At 42.7% G+C, this 19,710-nt stretch overlaps 1 protein-coding gene across 3 annotated transcripts in view; it reads right to left on the bottom strand.

The window, feature by feature from the left end:
- Positions 1–19,710, bottom strand: part of UST (uronyl 2-sulfotransferase) — a 331,357-nt gene that overhangs the window by 77,190 nt on the left and 234,457 nt on the right. For all 3 annotated transcript variants that reach the window (XM_045865722.3, XM_064598203.1, XM_045865721.3), the window contains exons 6-7: positions 8,475–8,572; positions 6,373–6,530 (exon numbers count right to left, since the gene is read on the bottom strand). In XM_045865722.3, coding sequence (XP_045721678.1) covers positions 6,373–6,530; positions 8,475–8,572 — 256 coding nt within the window. The remainder of the gene's footprint in view (positions 1–6,372; positions 6,531–8,474; positions 8,573–19,710) is intronic.

Genomic DNA, 19,710 nt, shown 5'->3' with positions numbered 1-19,710 from the left:
AACGCAAATGCGCGCGCGCGCGCACACACACACACACACACACACACACAATCTAGTACCAATATGATTAGTATCTGAACCCAGGACATGGCTGGCAAACAAAGAAATCTTCATGGAGAATACCGATGGCAGATGAACCAATAGCAAGAAGAGTCCTATTTTTATAAATGACAGTTGAGTTCTTTGAACAACTTCATTGGTCTCTGTAAATGGATAGCCTGAATTCCTCCCAGCCATAAATTGTATCTCTATGAGGTTCCAGAAATTTTTTGAGTTTTGTTGTAGCACAAAAGCAATAAGAAGTGGGAAATAACAGTGGGAATTAAAGATGAAAGACAGCATCGGTTTAATCCAGACATTGCAGAATGATGGATTATTTTTACAAAACCAGAGTTTACAGTAATATATGTATATATTTAAACCTACATAAACTTATTTGATTGTAAAACTCCCTCTACTCTCACCCACCACAATGGCTCTCCTATAACGTAGTTTGGAATACTGCAATGAATTGTACTTGGAATCCTTTTGATATTTGGGATCCCGTTTTTAGTCCCCAAATTGGGCATAATTATACATCTGTGTTCAGGCATTATGTAAACTCCTGTCTGCAGAGGCAAACTCTATCAGGAAACTACGGGCAAGTCCTTGAGAAAGTGGAGACACTGCCACCTGCTGGACAAAGTTTATTAACAGCAACCTGAAGTGAATTTTGCACATGGGAAACAAACTATAAAGGCTTTTCAAGAACTGAATCTTAGGGACTTACTTAGAATAAAATCCATTAAATCTCTGGACACCCATCCTATATCTACTAAATACCATGATATATAACAGTCTGAAAAATTCAACATTCAGCACAAGTTAATGATAATTGCACCCAATCATATCTCAACAGAGGCTTTCATTTAAAGTTGAAATCTTAACTCCCTGATAATTCTGGCAAGAGTTCGGGCATACAAATGGATAACTAAAAAAAAATCCTCAATGACTTGGATGATGTGTGTTTTCAGCTTCTGAAGGTGTCACTGTAGTGATATTTCCAATACACTTATTCCCTATAATTGTTCCAGAAATAGGGTATTAGCCAGAATTTAATTGTTCCCCTCCTCTTAAGTCAAAAACACGATTTGATGCAATTTTATAGGTCAGCTATAACTGTCAAAATAAGTCAAGGCTCGTCATATATTCTCTCTCTCTTTCAAAATGTAGAAGTTACGAAGACAGCCCGATGTCCTGTTTCTCACACTTTCTCCTGTGATGTGGTTGGCAAGCTAATAGCTAATTATTAATTCTTATCATATGTGAAGCTCTGGGCTTAGGGCTTTACATGGATTGGATCAGTTGTGTCTCATGACAACCCTGAGAAGTAGATTGTATTATTTATGCATTTTATACAGATGGGGAGACTGAGGCTTAGAGGAATTATACCTAGCACCCAGGCTGTCTACTCCAGATTCTGTGCTCTGTGCTCTTCTCGACAGAAATGCATATGGTACGGAAAGAAAGGGATGGACACCGTGACCAGAGAGTTTGAGCTGGTCACCTCAATATCGCTAGCTATAGCCAAGAGAGGATTCTGAACCAATAACCCTCCATCTAGGATTCTGTCATGCCCTGTAGGTGGCGACAGCCACCATAACTAAACTTGGAAATTATCAAGGCAATGGGGGCTGTCCAAGGATTCTTGCTTTTAGGAGGGCAAGTACCCTATAATTGTGCAAACCAACAAAAGGTAGAACATGAAGCCTTAAAGTATTCTGCTTGATGCTTTAATATCATAATAATGCAGCCTTTAGAGATCAGCCACCAAATATGCATTTACCCTGAGTCATATGGGCAGAACGTGGCAGAAAGAGGCTTAGAGGATCCTGTAACTCTCAACTCAGTGTTCTTTCCTTAAAGAATGGCTGTTCTTTAGGATACATAGGCCAAGCTTTAATCACTTAGTATTTGTTTTAACCCAGCCTGGTATTTTTATTGAGAGATGGAGGAAAACTTGAATTTTTCCTGTAGCATACTATATTAAATTTTCTCTTCTACACATTTGCTATAATTTTCTATGTAAATGTCCTCAGATTTAAATACTGCAATGCATATGGACTCAGCATACATTACTGTACTCCTACTGAGAGGTCTAAATAGCATTCATGCATAGTAAAAAATGATATTTAAATTTGTAATCTATCATTGTTTACAAAAATATTTAAATAAGAACATTTAAAAAAAACAAAGCACCCAGTTTATGAATGAACTCTGCAGAGTTAGTATATAAGTCATTTGTTTGGAATTACACATTTTTCCTTTGTAATAGTTGGTGGTGAGAGTCTCAAGGCAGCCCACAAAAGTCTAGTAAATTCCCTACTGTGGCACCAATGTTTACATTTGTAATGGAAAAAAGTTGAAAATGAATACTAATGTAACGCTGGTAATGGAAAGTATTTTAAGATACAAGGGGAAAGAGTTGGACACATGAGCTTTCAAGTCTCCAGAAAGGAGAAAGGTAATGGGGGTTAACGTTAGGTAATACAGTTCCAATGTCTGGATGCTAGGTGGCGCTACTGAACTATAACAGCTGGGTGATTTGCTCAGCCAGGGGACACTCATTTAAGGACTGTTCCTATCACAGATATTCACATGTTCTCGGTCTTTAATTAATTTACTTACTTATTTTGGTTTCTAACACCACTGTGATTTTAGCTCCTACAGAAATTATGACTAAGAAAAACATTGGTGGGTCACAGCGTGTCAGTTTTTAAGAACAAAGGAGAAAAAGCATTCACGAACACAATACTCATGGCTTCAGGAACAGGTGATTTCCGCCCCTTACTTCCACATTTTGGTGGGTGACTATGGATCAGCCGCTCCACTTCTCTGGACCGGCTCCAGTTTCTCATTTTGAAAAGGTAAGTAATGAGCCAATATAATCAAGATTAATAAATCAACAAATCAGACTGTGTAGGCTGAACAAGAGAGGTCAGCTCCTCTTACCCAGTATACCTGTCTGGGGCTCGGTTCTCCCTAATTCAAACTCAAGCCAAGGCTGGGTGGCGTTTACTGAGTGCTCTCTCCGGGGTACTCGCCTCCACATCAACAACTACCCTCCCCTGGCTGGTGAGAAACATCTGAGCATATTCTCTTGGTTATTCACATGCCAAAACTCATTTTTTTTTTTTATTTTCCTCTTGAGTACTTACTAGTATAAATTTCTTTTGAGATATGCTAAATGGGTCTCCATAGAATGCATACATTAATACAAAATATTTTTTTTTAATTCCTAAAAATTAAGTTTCTCAAACATTCTTGGTAGGTGACAAATTTACTTGTCAGCATACTTTCCTGTAAGAAATGAACAAGGTAGGGGCAAAGAGTCAAACTATTATGTAGTGAGGTTATTAACTTCCTTATGCGGTAGGTTATGGAAACAAGCAGTACTATCCGGAAGGAATTAAGGAATATCATTCCTATCTAGAATAAGCAAAAACCCATTTGACTACCAGACCTTACTATTTTTACTAGCTCCCCAAACAGTCACTGCTGCTAGTGCTTTCTCTTCGGTAATGAGACGGGTCTAAATACGTTTTGTATTGCTAGAGGGGGCTTACTAAAAATCAGCACACACCTACATTTTTCAAAACAACAGGACAAGCACCAAAGAAAAAATGGCCAGTGAAGTGTCTGCACCTCAATCCAGCTCTGTGGCCGGTTAATCTACAATGATTTAAGGGTCTCTAGATCCCTCGGTGTCTAAGATTTTCAGTTTTTCTTCCCTCTGTTCTCTAGGCTCTTCAGCTATAAAATTCTTCAATAAAGGGCAAGAACAATGATTTCCAGGCTCTGTAATCCGAGAATTTAGACTAAACGTGCTGACGAGGCAGCTCTGGTATGAATTCACTCAAGGGACTTGCTTTCACCTGGCTGACCCCAATGTGCTGGCCACGAGAACCTACTACAGGTTCCTCGGTTTCATCAAGGCTAAATCGTATTGAGAAGTGGGCCAGGAGGATGCGCTCCTCTCCTGTTCCCTGGCCCAGGGAATATGGCGATCCTTGAGACAGAGCAGCTGTGGGACTGCTTGGCCTTTAGCGTCACCACAGAAGAATCTCTCCAGAAGATGCCCAAAAGACCACAGAGCATGGTGGAAAGCCGTGAGCAGTCACTCAAGGGTTCGATTTGCTGTATGCACACTGTGATGCTGGGGTGGTGGGATTCCAAGTAAGTGGCGACCAGCTCCACTCAGGCCCTGAATTTAGAGTTCTCCTGCTGAGTGTAGCCCCAGGCCAGAGTTCTGAAGACTCCCTCCATGCCCATGAATGACCCCCTTTGTGACTTCACTGTTGGAATGGGGGGGGGGTAGGTGTACCTGGAGGGTGGGTGCCGTGGGCAGTATAGACATATTTCACTATCTTAACCACGGATACCACTGGGCTGTGTGAACTGGTCATGTGCCGATTCTGGCCTTATAGAAATCTTTCATCCCGCCACACAGGAGTACCAGACAACCCTTACCCTCTCCAAGGCAGCAAGCCTCAGGGGATTTAATATACCGCTATGCCAAACTCAAAAGGACAAAAATCTTGAAATTATAGGTGGAAAGATCACGGCTAACGTCAAAAGAGCTAACAGTAACTCAGTTTTCAGAAATACGTTCTACTTTAACTAACATGCTTATAGATCATGGGACCAAGGCCCAATTTCTGAGAAGTCACGTAGCTAATATGGAGAAAATAGCTGAGAAGTCAAGATGGTAGATTCTGACAACAGCAGGTAAGTGGGCTCCTCGGGCTAAGGTTTTGATTTGTGGTTTATTTGTATTTAAGAAGAACAAAGATAAAAGTACCCTCACCCAAGTTCTCGGGGCTACACCCCAGATGCCGACTTCCCACGTACTGGGCTCTGGCACCCATGAACGACAGCAGTTCCTGGTCTGAGGACGGACGATGTGTGTGATGTAGAGTCACCAAAACTCTTCTCAAATGTGGGGACAAGAGGGCATTCATTTGTTTTGACAACTACGTGTCTGCAGGATCTCGCTCACCTTTCATCTCACACTGCGTATCCCACACATGCGTGCGCACCCACACATGCTCTACAATACAACGCAGAAGAGTGGAAATAACAATGAATGATCTAAGCCTGGTCTTCAAAAAGGTCTAATTTAGAGTAACACCCCACCTTGCACAAAGACTCCAGTTTATGTTATCTTCCGGAGCTAAAAATGGGTCACAGCACGGCTCTTGAAATTCTTTAAATTTGCCACTGTCGAAGGGGCCAAGGAAGGCCTGGTTTCAAAAAGTGACCGCGGTTTCTTCTGCTTCTAGCTATTCACACCCCATTTCCTGTTGAGGGGACACACCCGCAGGGCACGCGTGAAGGGCTGCGGTCATGGTCCTGCATGCAGGTGTGTCGGAATGTATCTCTGAATGACAGAGCTGAGAGACCCGGGCAGCACCCACCCGCCAGCCATGTTCCTCCTGCAAACCCCCGGGGGTGGCCACCTCAGGTAACAGGATCCAGGGCTGCTCCAGGCAAAGCCGAGTTCACGTGGGCATCGCTACGTGCCAACGACGCGGGTGTGGCATGGGGTCCCTGCCCGGCGGAGGACCGGGAGGCAGCAGGGCTGCGTTTGGGGGACCTTTCGATCTGCTCCTCAGTTCTACAAAGCGCAAGGCCACCTCCCATTTCAGGACGACAAGACAAAACAACAGAGAGACCGGTGAATAAGTATGCAAGGCTTGTGGTGGCAGCAGCAGATTAAGGAGAAGAGGAAATGAACGATGTTGTTTGACCTTCAGGATCAAGTAATGATGAGAACAATAAATGATGGATTTCTGAAAGTAATTATATTTCTATGGGCAACCTCTGCGATTGCCCTGCTGCATTCCATTTCTTGCTTCTATTTGGAAACCACTCCATTTATTAGAGTAAAATCATAATTGCATTTTCAATTTGCCCCTCTATTCTATTGCCAAAATTTTATATGCCAGAGTGCTTTGGCAAATGGAAGTAGGGCCCAGAAAGGGTATTAAGCTGTGGTTCCTTCACATTCCTGTTTCCATCAGTGGACTCCCAACATGTACACGTCTGTTCGCTGGCGCATTCTGGCAACACGCTCAGGACAAGGTCCATGCAGATGTTGCCAGTTGCACTTTCCAAAGGGAGAAATGGAACCATCGGGGCTTTCAAACATGGCAAGTTTAGGTTGGGACCCGAAGCTCCAGTTTTTGGCATCGATAGCTCGTGATTCTACCCTTCCTCTGCAAGCCAGCGGCAACCTCTCTTCATGAACAGATTTCCCTCCTTTATTGGCCCGAGTCCCGTTCAAGGTGAGTAACCCTCAAAATGCCAAAGAGCCTCTACAAAGGGAGTTACCTGGGTCTTTGTAGATACTGAGCACACCCTTGAAGTAATGAGGTAAAAATCTTTCCAGTAAAAGCAGCACATCTTCTAACTCTTCGAGAATCCCCACAAGCAGGAAGTTTTCATTCACGTTCAGTTTTGCTCTTTCAAGGGCCCACTCACCAGGCTCCCTTTATGGATATAAAAATGATTTTTCAATTAGAGATTCATTTTCAAAATGTGGCAACAACATGCTGAAAAGGTATCTCTTCTACCCACCCACCGCCGTTTGATTGAGTCCAAATCCCATTTCCTTCAAGGACCAGGCCTGATGTGGCCACCTCCAGGGGTCTTCCCGTTGCCACTAGCCTTTCCCCCCTTCTGACCTCTACCATGTTCACAGGTTGGCACTGCCTCGCCCAGGGCCTCAGGGGGCCTGGCCGAAATATTTGTTAGAAGGAGGATACAGACACAGGCAGTAAGGTCCTATAAACGCTAATCAAGGGGCCATTAGAATGGCTTTTTAATAGAAGGAGCAAACCAATAAAGCGAGGGGTTTTGAAATCATGAAACGTACTGATACGGTATTTCTATCGAAATCAAAATAGGTATCAGGTCATGTTTGCTCATCTTATTCTTTTTTAAAGAGTTTAAAGACAATTTTTTTTTTCTTAAATTACAGAAGGAAAACAGCCTAATCTCATTTGCAAGGCAGAGCTCCGAGCTAACAGCATTTACGTTAGTGGGAAAGGACAGGAGTCACAGGAGCTGGGCTCCAGGCCTGGCCGGCATCCATCATCCAAGGGAATTGGGGCAAGCCTACCCAGCTCGAGTAATTGTCAAGGTGGAGCGGGGGATGTTGTGAAACAGTTTTGGAAATCATCATGTGTGTACCAGGATAAGGCACCACAAGTGCTCTCCCCAAGATTAGGAAGTATATAATTTAAGAAAATACTTGAGGGAGTTAGAATCATGCTTCTCCGAATAAATATCTTCACTGTGACAGAAAGTCATCTGGCCCCAGATCTTCCCAGTGTCTGAAGCATTGACCGTGCACCAGGAGACATTTATACAGGGGTGAGGGTTGGAGGGGGAGGCCTCCTGAACTCAGGAAGTTTATGATAAAGCAGAAAACTGACACTTCTAGTCCTAGAATCCGGACCATAAACAAAGTCCTGTGTTATGGTAAACTCAGCAAAGCAACAACAACAACAACGCCCATGGTAATTAAGCAGTGATCAGAGTGCGAACAGAAAAGACAAGGGATGAGCTGCCCTTCAGAAAGGGTTTCTTCCCTTGGTCTTTTCAGGAACACACTGACCTTCTCATCAATGTTCCCTCTGGGGGGGAAAATGTCACTTCTGGTAGAGGGTTTATTTTCCCCCACATGAAGATAATGTTCATTTTGCATTACTGCCATTTCTTCTCAAGGCTACATGTTTGTCTAGTACAATGGATTTAAATTGTAGCTAGACTAGACTCCCCAGAATTATCTGCGCCCCACTTCAGAGACTGTGATGAGGTGGAGGATCCCGGCAAGGGCCCCAGAGATGCTGATGCAGGAGGTGGGCAGCCCAACACTCTGAGAGCCTTACTATCTGAGTCAGTCATGTTCTACAGAAGGTCTTGCATCCAAGTAAGGCTGAGGGGCAATCACTAGAAAGTAATTTTTCTACTAAGTATGTCTCCTGAGAGAGACACTATTAACTTTCAGGGGTGAGCACCCGGTCTTTCAGACCCAATTAGATAGGGCACGTGGGCAAGAACAGTTGCAGATGGAGTAGAGACACTATGGAGGAGTAGGGTGGGTGCTCACCCCTGGTCTTTACTATCTCATGGGCTGAGCAGTGACAGCTATGAGTTCAGAATTTAAAAAAAGGGTTCAGTTGGCATTCCAGTTACACATCTTGATGGGGTGGTCCCAAGGCCTCTGTCAGACCTTAATCTGTTAATTTCATCATTTAGAGGGCACTCAGAGTCTCAAATGCAATCTTTAAAGATTAACAGTAAACATGACCTGAATTCCAGAAGGCCGAGAGACTAGGCATGCAAGAGATTCCCACACAGTGCCAATTGGTGGCTTTCCTGCCATCGTTCTCCACCATAGCATGCCACGAGTCTGTGTTAGTCTTTACCTGCATCTGGGATGCTGTCCACAAAAATATGGAATGATGTAAAATAATCTGGGGTTGGAACACTCAGGATAGTTTTCAAGAATGCACTCATTGATATCCTAGAAGAGAAAACACAGCAGCAAGATGTCTGGCTTTGTCAAATGCCATACAGGGTAAGTGAAATGGATACTTCAATTACATGGGCAAGCCTTGAGAGAATTCACAGATTTCATGAGAAAACTTTCTTGTTGCCTTTTTGCCTCTTGTTCCACTGGCCAGGTGCACATGTGGTCTGAGCATTTCCAGAAGTGCTTGCTCCGTTGAGTAAAGTGCATTGGTGCATTTCCCAGTGGCTGGAAGTCTTTAGCTAGATGACAAGCATCTTGACGGCACTTCTCCCCAGGGTACCCACTACCCACTGTATCCCAGAAGTTACCAGCCCACTGGGATGCGGTCGGCACTTAAAAAATATTTGTTGAGTGAATGCCCTGTGGCTTAATTCTTCATTCATTCTGACTTAATCAGAGATCGCTGTACAGCTAACCCTACAGAAATATGTTTCCCTGTATATCTATACATCCAACAAAGAATAATACCTACAGCAGTTACATAAAGGACTTTATAGATTTTGGAGAGGCTGTAAAATGATTTCTAATGTCCTATTAGGTTGGAGAGTGACAGGATATTTGTATATACTCTCTCACTTTCAAAGGCAACACTTGAGATTTCCAGATTTTCTGTTTCTCTTCTGGGAGGTTGAAGATTGTGTCTCTGTTAGCATTACAAGAACTTACAAGGGCTTGGCGGGTGAGAAGAAAGGCTAAACATCAACTTTTATGAGGTGGGTCGTATTGGATACCCTAGAAAAGGCACGCCTGGTTCTTAAGTATTTCTAAGAAGTAACAATAACCCAATTTACAAATAAACCAAACAGCCATGGGATGTTTTTCCAGAGACAATACTGGCAAGGCAGGTCAAGAGAGGACAGAACTTGAAAACATGGTCACATTGTTGATGAAGTTTGAGTCAGTTGATGCCCTGTATCTGATATGATTGGGGTAAGTGGTTAGTTACTAAAAATTTTTTTGGTTCAAGTTGGGAATCAGAAAAATGTACCATAAACTTTTTTTTTTAACAACTCTTTCTTTCCCTCTCATACTTCTTTGGTTTATATACCAATTAAATAAATTACACAATTACAATAACAAATTCAACTGGAATAAACAGATTCAGCAACAAACACTCTAGGTAAGTACTGGGGTCTCCTGTGGGAAGCAGGGTTACACCACAGCTCCCAGAGAGGAATATACTAGAAGCAAATGGAGTACATCAGTCCATCCAGCCATGGGTTAAGTGAGGGGTGGTGAAGAACACTTCATTGTGTATGAAAATCCAGTAAAAATGCATGTTATTAGACCCAAAATCTCTTTCTAAGAAGAATTTGACACCGAGGTGTATATAGGTCGTCCTCAACTTATGATGGGGTTACCTCCTGACAAACCCTTTGGAAGTTAAAATATGTTAAGTTAAAAATGCATTGACCACACCTAACCTACTGAACATCGCAGGTTAGCCTAGTCTAGTTTAAACGTGCTCAGAATGCTGACGTTAGCCTGGGCAAAATCATCTAACACAAAGATTATTTTATAATAAAGTGTTAAGCATCTCACGTAATTTATCGAATACTGTACACAAAGTGAGAAACAGAAATGATTGCATGCGTGCAGAATGGTTGGACCCTCCTGATCATGGCTGACTCCTCACTGCTGTCCAGCATCACGAGGGAGGCTCCTCCTGCCTATCGCTAGCCCAGGGAAGAGATCCAAATTCAAAATTCCAAGTACAGTTTCTACTGAACGCATATCGCTTTTACATCACTCTAAAGTCAAAAAATCGTTAAGTTGGACCATCTTAAGTTGAGGACCATCTATATAAGGATATTCATTACTACAAGATTATTACAACAAAATATGACAGAATTTAAACGTTCACTGATGGGGGACTGATTCACTGAGAAGTTACGGTACATCCTACAGTGAAATACTGGGCACCTGGGAAGGTTAAGGAGGATTTACACGTACTGTCCTGAAAGTGTCCGCCATGAATATTCAGATGAAAAAAAAAACTGATTACAGGACGATATGAAGATGTCGGACAATATGAAGATATACATATATGTTTGCATTAACACAAACATATCTAGAAGGATAAATACCAAGCTGTGGTTATTTCTGGCAGTAGATGTAAAAGGTGGGAATACATTGAACTTCAACTTTATTCAATTCTGAAATGTCATTTTTATTATAAATGTTTTATGTAAAATATCTTAAGTAAAAATTATTTTATATAAATGCTACTATTATTATGTGTATTTTACTTTTATCATCAGAAAAAAGGAGATTTGCGTGTCGTAGAAAAAATCAAGGCTTGTATGGGAGGATGACTGGGCTTTGCTGGAGGATGCTCTGATCTTCCTCACAGTCCGGGTGACCTCTGGCTGCTGACACCCCGGGGATCTAAGCCTGAGGTCAGAGGGACCCCATCTGAGGGAAGGAGCCAGGAGCTAGGTGAGCAGCAGAGCACAAGGGATCTCAGGCCAGGGCAGGGGTGATCAGAGGGAGAGGATCTGTCTGCTGAGGTGGAGATACCACACCAAAGGGCTTAAGTAAATTGGTATGGTTTAGGGGGTGTCAAGAGATGTGTCCAATACACAGTCCTTGCTTACCCTCCCCTGGGTGGTGCCACCACCCCACCCCAGAAACCTGCATTAACGGGAGGGGGGCGGGCAACAGAGCCTGCCAGAGCCGCCCAGAGACCCCACAGCGCCTCTCCAGAGCTCACGTTATGGTTTCCTCTGAATCAGAACTGTGTCATTATTTGTTTAGGTGGGAAGTCCATGAGAGCACAGACTGTCTGTTCGCAGTGTCTCCAGCACTCAGCACCCTGCCTGGAAAAAGCAGGGGTGCAATAAATATTCAGCGAATAAATGAACAAATGGCAGAAGGAAAAAGCCAAGATACACAGCCATGATTCTGTGCCCGGCGACCTTGGCCTGGAGCTTGCGGGAGTGGGCAGAGGACATCAGCTGGCGGGGGTGGGAGCAGGGAGGGCTGAGAAGGTGCATGGACCTATGAAGGTCATTTCCCTATTGGAATCCACAAATATCTCTACAAGGTCAATTTATGGGAAGACATACATTCCTAGTTTAAGAAGTGCCGTTAGCAATTTTTCTTTTCTTAGATCAAGGCATGTCCCAGGGGATCTCAGAGTTCCATTTGAGCCCATTAGAGGTTGATGAATGGTGTTGACCACAACCATCCTACGGAAATGCTATGGGAGGACATAAATAAAAGATGACTCAGGTGTAAGGTCAAAAGGAAGCAGAATGGGAGCCATGGAGACCCACACACTGAGCTGCCTGCAGCTTCGTCATAGTGATCAGTGACACTTCCCAGCAGCTCAAGGACGAGGGGCCTCAGGAAATTGCTTCTGGCCACTCACACCATCCACTCTTCTTCCTGGACCTGAGACCTGCAGTGAGTAGCCTTTAGTGTCCAGGGAAATTGCAAGGGACAGGTGTCAACCCAACTTTCACAGAGTGCCTTGCGCTGACAGGTGTCACTGATCCCCCGGGACCACTCCGGTTCTCCCTCCACTGATGGTTTTATTGTTGGCGTTAAGGCTTTGCTATCCTGCGTTGTTTCAGGCACCCTTTTACACTGGATTCTCTTAGTACATATACATATATATGTATATTTAAATGATTATGCAACCTCATTTTTTCTTTCCATGCAGTGCTTCTAAGATAAGGTTCCTTTAAATAACAACTTTAACCCTTATTAAAGATTAAAAGTTTTGCTCTAGGATGGTCATATTCTCATGTTATTAGGGAAATGAGGCATCTCTATAAATGAACATTCCAGATAACTAAGAGAATCCTTTTAATTGCCAAAACTGCCAAAAAAAAACCTAGATCAATTTTGTTGAAATTTATTCTAAACTGTACTATTTTAAAAAGCATCCCCTTAGACACTCTAGGGTTTTTTGTATATGTGTGTGTGTGGGGGGGGTTCATTTTCCACTTTGATCTTACAGGGAAATCATCTTTTATTGATTTGTTCCTGAACGTTTCACAGGATGGACTGTGATGAACGATTCTCACCTTCTGAGTGCCAAGGGGCCCTGTGGGCTCACAGGAAGGGCCGCTCATGACATCCAGACCCCAGAGTCACTCCTGACCCCTCTCTCAACCTGACTCCACGTCCACTCAATCGCCGGGTTCAGCTCTGGTTTCCTCATCTGCATCCTCTGACCTGTTCCACACCCCCGCCCCTGCTCAGTGCCTCTCCGGCTAGTTAGTATCTCTTCCTTCGGAGACTTCTCCCTGAATGCATTCTCCATGGCCTCAGGAATTGAGGGGAAATGCACATTCATCCATGTCACTCCCCTGGTTCAAAACCTTGAATGACTCTTACTCTCAATGCAGTGGAACTAGCAATCAGTTAGGGCACCTGTTAATAATGCTAATTCCCTGGCCCTACTTGCAGAGTGTTTGATACACTAGGCTTGCCTCAGATAAGGCTTGGAATCTGCACTTCAAAGAACCTCTGATAATTTTGAGAAGAGGTCACTCTCCATGAGCTGCCAACACTCTACCATTAGGTGATTCCATGCTTTCGCTCATCCATCTCCCTTGCCTGGCATCTCTCTCTGCCTCCTCCCAGGGTCCCAGCAGCAGGCCCATGTTTTGGAGCTGTTACTGGCCGGGTGAGTACCAGCACATGATAGTCCACCGAGCCCTGTCACTCAGGTCAAGGGAATGAAGGCAGCTTTGACCAAGGATCTCTTCCATCCTGGTGCTTCACTGCCAGCCACGTCTGGTAGGTGGGGTCGCTGGGACAGGCCTATGGTGCCTCCCCGCAGGGCACAGCCTCCCCATTGTTGTTGGAAAAGTCCCCGGAGCTGGGTCTGCTCCCAGCGAGCCCTGCCGGTGGCCAGAGGTCTGCTGTAAGTAGGACTCTGTAATAACACCCACAAACGGATTCCCATCTGCACCCAGTGCCACTTGGTGTCCCCAAGTGATCTTCCCCCTGACCCCTGGCAGGGACTCCTCCCTGTGTCACCACATGTTCCCTGCACACTTGAGCTTGTTCTAGAGATCAGACCCTGCCCTGGAGTCATGGGTACTCCCTCCCCACACTCCCAACCCTGCTTCCTCCTCCTCACCCCATATGGCCAGGCTCCCGCAGGCCTCTGAGACAGTAAGTTGCCTGTTTATTTTTGTGCACAGAGAGAACTCGACAAATGCTTCCTCTCCTGGTTCTAATTTTGGAAAGAGTGGAAGGATTGAAATCCCAGGTGGAGTTAGTCTTATCACAAAAGGTGAATTTAGAGACCATTCCTATTTTATTTATCCTTTTATATAAGACAACACCTTGTCTAAAAACTACTGAATTGAAAAAAGACTTGCTGGTGTTTTTATATAGTTCCCCGCCTATAACATCAGCTTTCTCTGTATGGCCTTGGAGTTTAGAAGACAGAATTTCTGATGCTTTTAGCAGCACAAACTTTGGGAAGCCACATGCAAAGCTCCCCAAATGAGGTAAAGGAGATTGGGGTTTTGGTCTCAGCTTGGCGATGAATTAGCCTGGTGTCTTTAGCTAAATCATGCTATCTTGAGCCTCAGTTTCCCCAATCTGCATAACACAGGGCAGAGCCATATAATCTCAGTCCATGAAACTGTATTGATGGGCCTGTTCCTCAAATTAGCTAACTTTTAAGAATAGTTTTGTAATCAGAAGATCTAGAAAAAGTGGTAATTTTTTTATTCGAAAATTTATGAGTTACTAAAAGGCTTTCATTCAGCATTTACGATCTAAACTCTTCACCTTTCAGGGAAGGTGGAGAGGGAAAAGCCCTGAGGTTGGTATCAAACAGACCTCTGTTCAAATCTAGACCGTACCATTTAGTAGCTGCGGAGTCTAGCCCATGTCTACCTCTTAGAGGCACAATGTACTCATCTGTAAAATGGGAACAATAATACCAAGCATCACTGATCCTTTCCTCAGATTGAAAATCATGTATGCAAATTATTTTTCCTGCCACCCAATTCCATCATCTTCAGCATCTCAATTCCTCTTTCCTTTAGGTTATATTTAAAAACATGATTACTAGTGATCGCCATAGTTTTAAAAATAGTGACATCAGCTAACTCATAGAGAAAACACAGAGGAAGGAAAACATGGAAATATGAAACATGCTATTTGTGGTGAGCCAAAATAACAAGATAATTTGATGGAAAAACAAAATGGTATTATGCAATTACTTCTCATGATAACTCATTCTACTCTGCACATCAAACAAGGTAATGATACTTTGACATAAAAAAGCTCTCTTTCAATGTGGATTGAACATCAATCTGGGAGCCAGTCTTCACACGCTAAGAACACAGACAGCAGGAAAAAGTTGAATGGTAAAGTAAAAGACACACTGAAGGATAGCTTGCTGTGCTGGAGGTGACTGCCAGTCCAACATGGCCGCGTTGTCAGTGGGACAGAGAAAAATTCCCGAGTGTCAGTCACCATGGTAGAAGTACCTGAATCCTTGCCCTGTAGACGGACTGCGGTAATCAGATTACAAACTTAATGGTTTAGTCAATTTGGAGAAATGGAACGGGTGTGGTCTAAGCCAACTTTTATTGCACCTTACATTCTTCCTTGTAAGCCTTTTTAAGCCTTATAAAGAAATCTGAACCAGAACCAGAAGAGTCAAGTAAGACTTTTTAGTGAGGCTTAATGGACTTGAAAGTGGCAGATGGCCAGATACCAATGTTCTCTCATTTCATGCTTATGCCAGGCATGAATTACTGATGACACACTCTTTCTAGTAGTGAAGGGAATTGTCCTTCAGAATCCTTCTCAACACAGCTATCTGGGACCAAGCAGAGTAGCACTTTGTTCCCCCTTGATCAGCAGAGTATGTGATATTGGATAGATAACATCTATGACATCTGTTTTGGTGGCTTTGTGGCCCTTTACACCAACACCTTCTGAGTCTGTCACTGTGTATCTGATTGCAGGATGGCAGACGAAGGAGTGTGGTGAGTATAAGGCTACATTTATTTTAGCTAATATTCTTATTCCCTGTGGGCTCTAGTCCAATGGAGCTCCTGAAACAGAAACACTTACAGACATAAGAGACAAAATATGTTTTGAAGTGCTTCCTTTGGACTCCCAGATTGTGAATTTCAAGTTTCTATTAAACTAAAGAAAAAGAAGTCACAGCTTTATCCTGAAACGTTTTAAGATGAGGATAAATCCTTTATCTAGATCAGTTTTCATTCGATTTCAGTAGACCCTTTTTAATTCGCTGCAACAAAACTTACTGAGTACTCAAGATGACTTTCTGCAGGGTCCTGTACAGGCAGTAAGTGCTGCTTCCCAGAAATGTCTTTGCACTTCTTCTGCCTAAACACAGTGGTATTAAAACAAGGAACCATGGTCTTTGAGGTCAAGGAGTTTGGGTGCTTACCAGAGATACGGAGACCACAAACACTGTGATTTCATAAAGAGCTGAAAAATCTAGGGAGCCTTACCAAACAAAAATAGCAAAATTCAGACAAAGACTATCTGACAAAGACTTCTATTTTTATGGCAAAATATTTATCACGGTATTGTTTAAAAGATAAAAAATTATAAACTATTCAAATATAGAAATTAGGTAAGCTATAATATAACTAATTGTAAAATACTTGTAATCATTTAAATGTTTACAAAGCATACGTAACTATAAGAAAAATGTTTATGTGAGAAAATCAAAATATATATGCAATAGGATTACAACTCTGTTGATTCTTTAAAAAAAAAAGAATAACATGGGTGCCTGGGTGGTTCAGTCATTAAGCATCTGCCTTCGGCTCAGGTCATGATCCCAGGGTCCTGGGATCGAGCTCCGCATCAGGCTCCCTGCTCAGCGGGAAGCCTGCTTCTCCCTCTCCCACTCCCCCTGCTTGTGTTCCCTCTCTTGCTGTCTCTCTCTGTCAAAAAATAAATAAAATCTAAAATAAATAAATAAAAAATAAAAAAAGAATAACCCATATATATATTTTAAGGTTTATTGATTTATGAAAGAGAGAGAGAGATAGCACATGGGGAGGGGCAGAAGGAGAGGGAGAGAAGCAGACTGCTAAGCACGGAGGTTGATGTGGGGCTCAATATCATGACCTTGAGATCATGACCTAATGCTTAACCAACTGAGCCACCCAGGCACCCCAAGAAAACCTGTATTTAAAGACTACACTAGAAGAATGTAGACTAAAAAATTTTAACAGAGTTTGGGTTTGAGAGGGTGGAGCTATGTATTTCTCTTTTCTAGTCTTAAAATCTAATTTAAGGGCGCCTGGGTGGCTCAGATGGTTAAGCGTCTGCCTTCGGCTCGGGTCATGATCCCAGGGTCCAGGGATCGAGTCCCGCATCGGGCTCCCTGCTCCTTGGGAGCCTGCTTCTCTCTCTCTCTCTGTCTCTCATGAATAAATAAATAAAATCTTAAAAAAAAATCCAAAAAACTATTAAAATCTAATTTAACATACATGTGCTACTTGAAAAAAATTTTTAAATGTTTTGTCAAAGTAATACATGCCTATGTCAAAAATGTTATAAAAAAGTTTATAATGAAAAGTGACTATGTCTTACCACTCTCCGCCTCTCCTGTTGTACTTGCCAGAGGTAACAATACCATTTAACTAAATTTTATGTCTTAATACAGCTTAGTTTACTCCCTTGTTTTGCATGGACCACCTCCTCAAGTAACTTTTTGCTCTGCTGTTTTCTAGCTTACAGTGTTGCTGATAAGGAATTTGTTATCAGTAACATTCTCAATTCTTTGCAGCTGATGTGTGTGTTGGTGGGGGGAGGTGGGGGAGAGACAGCATGAGAATAAGCTTTAACATCTCTCTATCCTTGGTGTTCTGAAATTTCACTGTGGACCTAGTATTGTGCTGAACACTTAGTAGGGCCTTTTTAAAAAGTAGGCTCCATACCCAGCATGGAGCCCAATGTGGGGCTTGAACTCACAGCTCTTGAGATGAAGACCTGTAGTAGGGTCTTTTAATCTGGAGCTTCATGTTTTTCAGACTTGAGTTATTATTTTGCAGTATGTGAGTGTGTGTGGGTATAAATAATATTCTCTGCTTTTTTTCTCTATTCTGTACTTTTAGATTTCTTTGTAGTTGGATTTGGGACCTTGACTGATCCAATAAGTGACTCTTATCCTTTCATTTCTTCTTACTCTTTGTCTTTTGTTTTTCTTCAAAGAAATATCCTTTACTTTATCTTCCATGTCCTTCTATTGATTTTTTTGTCACAATGATCATATTTTAATGTCTAAGAATTCTCTTTTGATACACCCTGATTTTCTTTTTATGGCATTCTGCTCGTTTTATGGATGTAGTATTTTCTCGAATCTCTCTGAGGAAACAAAGTAGAGCTCTCTTTTAAAACTTTTCTTTTTCCTGAAATTTCTGTTTCCTTTGGGGTTATAGTTTTTGCTTGCTTATCTTAGCCCCTCTCTTTTAAGGTGTAGCCTTTTCTAAAATATCTATGGAGCTTTGTTTGTCCATGCATATTTAATAATGAGTCAGTAAAAACTTATGGAGAACTGTGCTTGACATTGGTAGGATTTATCAATCAGTGGGCAAAATCCTCATTTTGCTGAGGATTACTTAATTGTCAGATGGGTCATGGGAGAGTCTTTTCTCTGGGGACATTCACATTTCTGGGGACACGTTTCACCTGGGACACAGTTGCTGGACTTTCCCAGGTGGGAATGGGTAAAGGGTTACTCTTCCATATGGAGATCTCCAGTCAATCCCTGTTGTCTGCCTCTTGCCTTATAGCCACCCTCCATTGTGTCTGGCATTTCCATACACGTCCCCAAGGGGCAGGGAGACTGGATTCTTAGCTGTCTTTCCTCTGAATGCACTCCTGGCTGTGGCCTCCTTGGCCCCACTTTATCAATTACCAAATTCTATGTTCTCTCCTAAGTATCTGTCAATTGTTTGATCCTTCTGTTCTCATTGTCGTGTGTCTGACCTTTTAAAATGCCCTTATCATCAACTTAATGAGGTCTTGGGAGAGAATGAAATGCTGTGATCTACTGTCTTCTTGACCTGAAAAGCACCCAACAAGGCTAGTTTCCCCACCGCTAAGCACATGCACTTTTACCGATGCACAGATGAAGAAACCGAAATAAAATACACACAAAAGAACACTCAACTTCAGATATCTAATACCTCAGAAACACTGCTTTCAAGTACCTGTTACTTTAAGATATTATGTTTTGATTCAAATATTAATGCAACATTTATACATGTTAAAATGCCCATAAATATTAAACATGCCTTATTTTTGCAACATCAATTCCTGCCTTTGTGGGAGATTTCTTTTTCTCCCTCCAGCCTATGGCAAATTGACAGAAAAGTCTCCTCTCACTAAATAAGGTAACTCATCAACTGCACAGCAAGGCACCCAAACTAGCAGAAATGTTATTTTGCTGACAGTTTATGTCATCTCATAAAGAAATCAAGATGCAAATTTAAACAGAAGTTTGGAGGTAAGGGCAACATGCAAAGACATAGACTCAGGAAATGGCTCTGGGTTCTCTCTGCATCTTAAACAGGGAAATTACAAATAATAATAAAAGAGCAGCAGTGAGGGACGACCTGGCCTCTGGCCTTTCAGGCTCTTTAGGACTAGGGCAGACTGGCATCTTGTTCTGACAGCCAAGAAAAATCTTCCCTTTTCAAATGCGAAGCCTGGAATACCATCTTGGGCACTTTCCAAAAAGTTTAAAAGAACACTAGGTGAATGCATGAAATTAACCATCACTTTGTGATAAAACTCCAAGTAGGAGGGAGAATTCATCCATTCTCTCTGCAGGGACTTGAGGTTCCTAACAATCGCTGAGAGAGCTCTGTAGGACAATACTCAAAGAGACTACCGCAGACAGGAGCCAGCAGTGAATGCTCAGCCATGTCCACAGAGACAATGCTGACTCTCCAGGCATGGAATGTGAGAAAGATGAAGGATGGAGGTATTTATGGAGCAGGATTAGTGCCAGAGAGGCTCGGCATGAGTGGATTGCAGGCAGTGGCCCTGACCAATTATTTTCAGTTGTTCCCCAAATTTCATGGGCCATGGTGGGGCCAGTTGAGGCCATCCTCTGAGGTCTGTGGCAACGATCGGGTTTGGACAGGGAGCTG

This window comes from Mirounga angustirostris, unplaced genomic scaffold (assembly GCF_029215605.1).
Source record: "Mirounga angustirostris isolate CCGP_5_RB_7025 unplaced genomic scaffold, mMirAng1.0.hap1 SCAF_8, whole genome shotgun sequence".
Lineage (NCBI taxonomy): Eukaryota > Metazoa > Chordata > Mammalia > Carnivora > Phocidae > Mirounga > Mirounga angustirostris.
Note: the sequence above shows the minus strand (reverse complement) of the source record. Positions and strands in the feature narration are given on the sequence as shown.